Below are 292 nucleotides of genomic sequence, written 5' to 3' on the forward strand. Positions count from 1 at the left end.
TTCATTTTGCATCTCTACAAACAATCATTTGAGGAATGGCTTTTTTGTTTATGGCTGTGTGTGTTCTGGTTCTCTTACAGCCTGACCGACCGTGCTTTCCTGGCTCCGGAATCAGTCATCCCCTTTCTCCTCTGTATGCCTTCCAGAACTTTGCGGAGCCAGCCCACAACAAGAACGTCCATCTGCAGTGCGCGGTACCAAAGGCAGGCACCTGTCAGTTCAGTTTGGGTAACAGTGCGCTGGCTTCATGTGCCAAAGCACAAGGGGCTGAGTGTTTCTCCAGCTGATCGGC

General features: G+C 51.0%; 1 protein-coding gene across 1 annotated transcript in view; it reads left to right on the forward strand.

Annotated features, from left to right (window-relative positions):
• The window catches only part of SASS6 (spindle assembly 6 homolog (C. elegans)), a gene marked incomplete at its 5' end in the record, with an annotated part of 11,222 nt that overhangs the window by 7,951 nt on the left and 2,979 nt on the right, over positions 1-292 (forward strand). Inside the window, 1 exon segment of the mRNA XM_010146937.1 lies at positions 81-270. Coding sequence (XP_010145239.1) covers positions 81-270 — 190 coding nt within the window.

The sequence above is a fragment of the Eurypyga helias genome, unplaced genomic scaffold (assembly GCF_000690775.1).
Source record: "Eurypyga helias isolate BGI_N326 unplaced genomic scaffold, ASM69077v1 scaffold37732, whole genome shotgun sequence".
NCBI lineage: Eukaryota > Metazoa > Chordata > Aves > Eurypygiformes > Eurypygidae > Eurypyga > Eurypyga helias.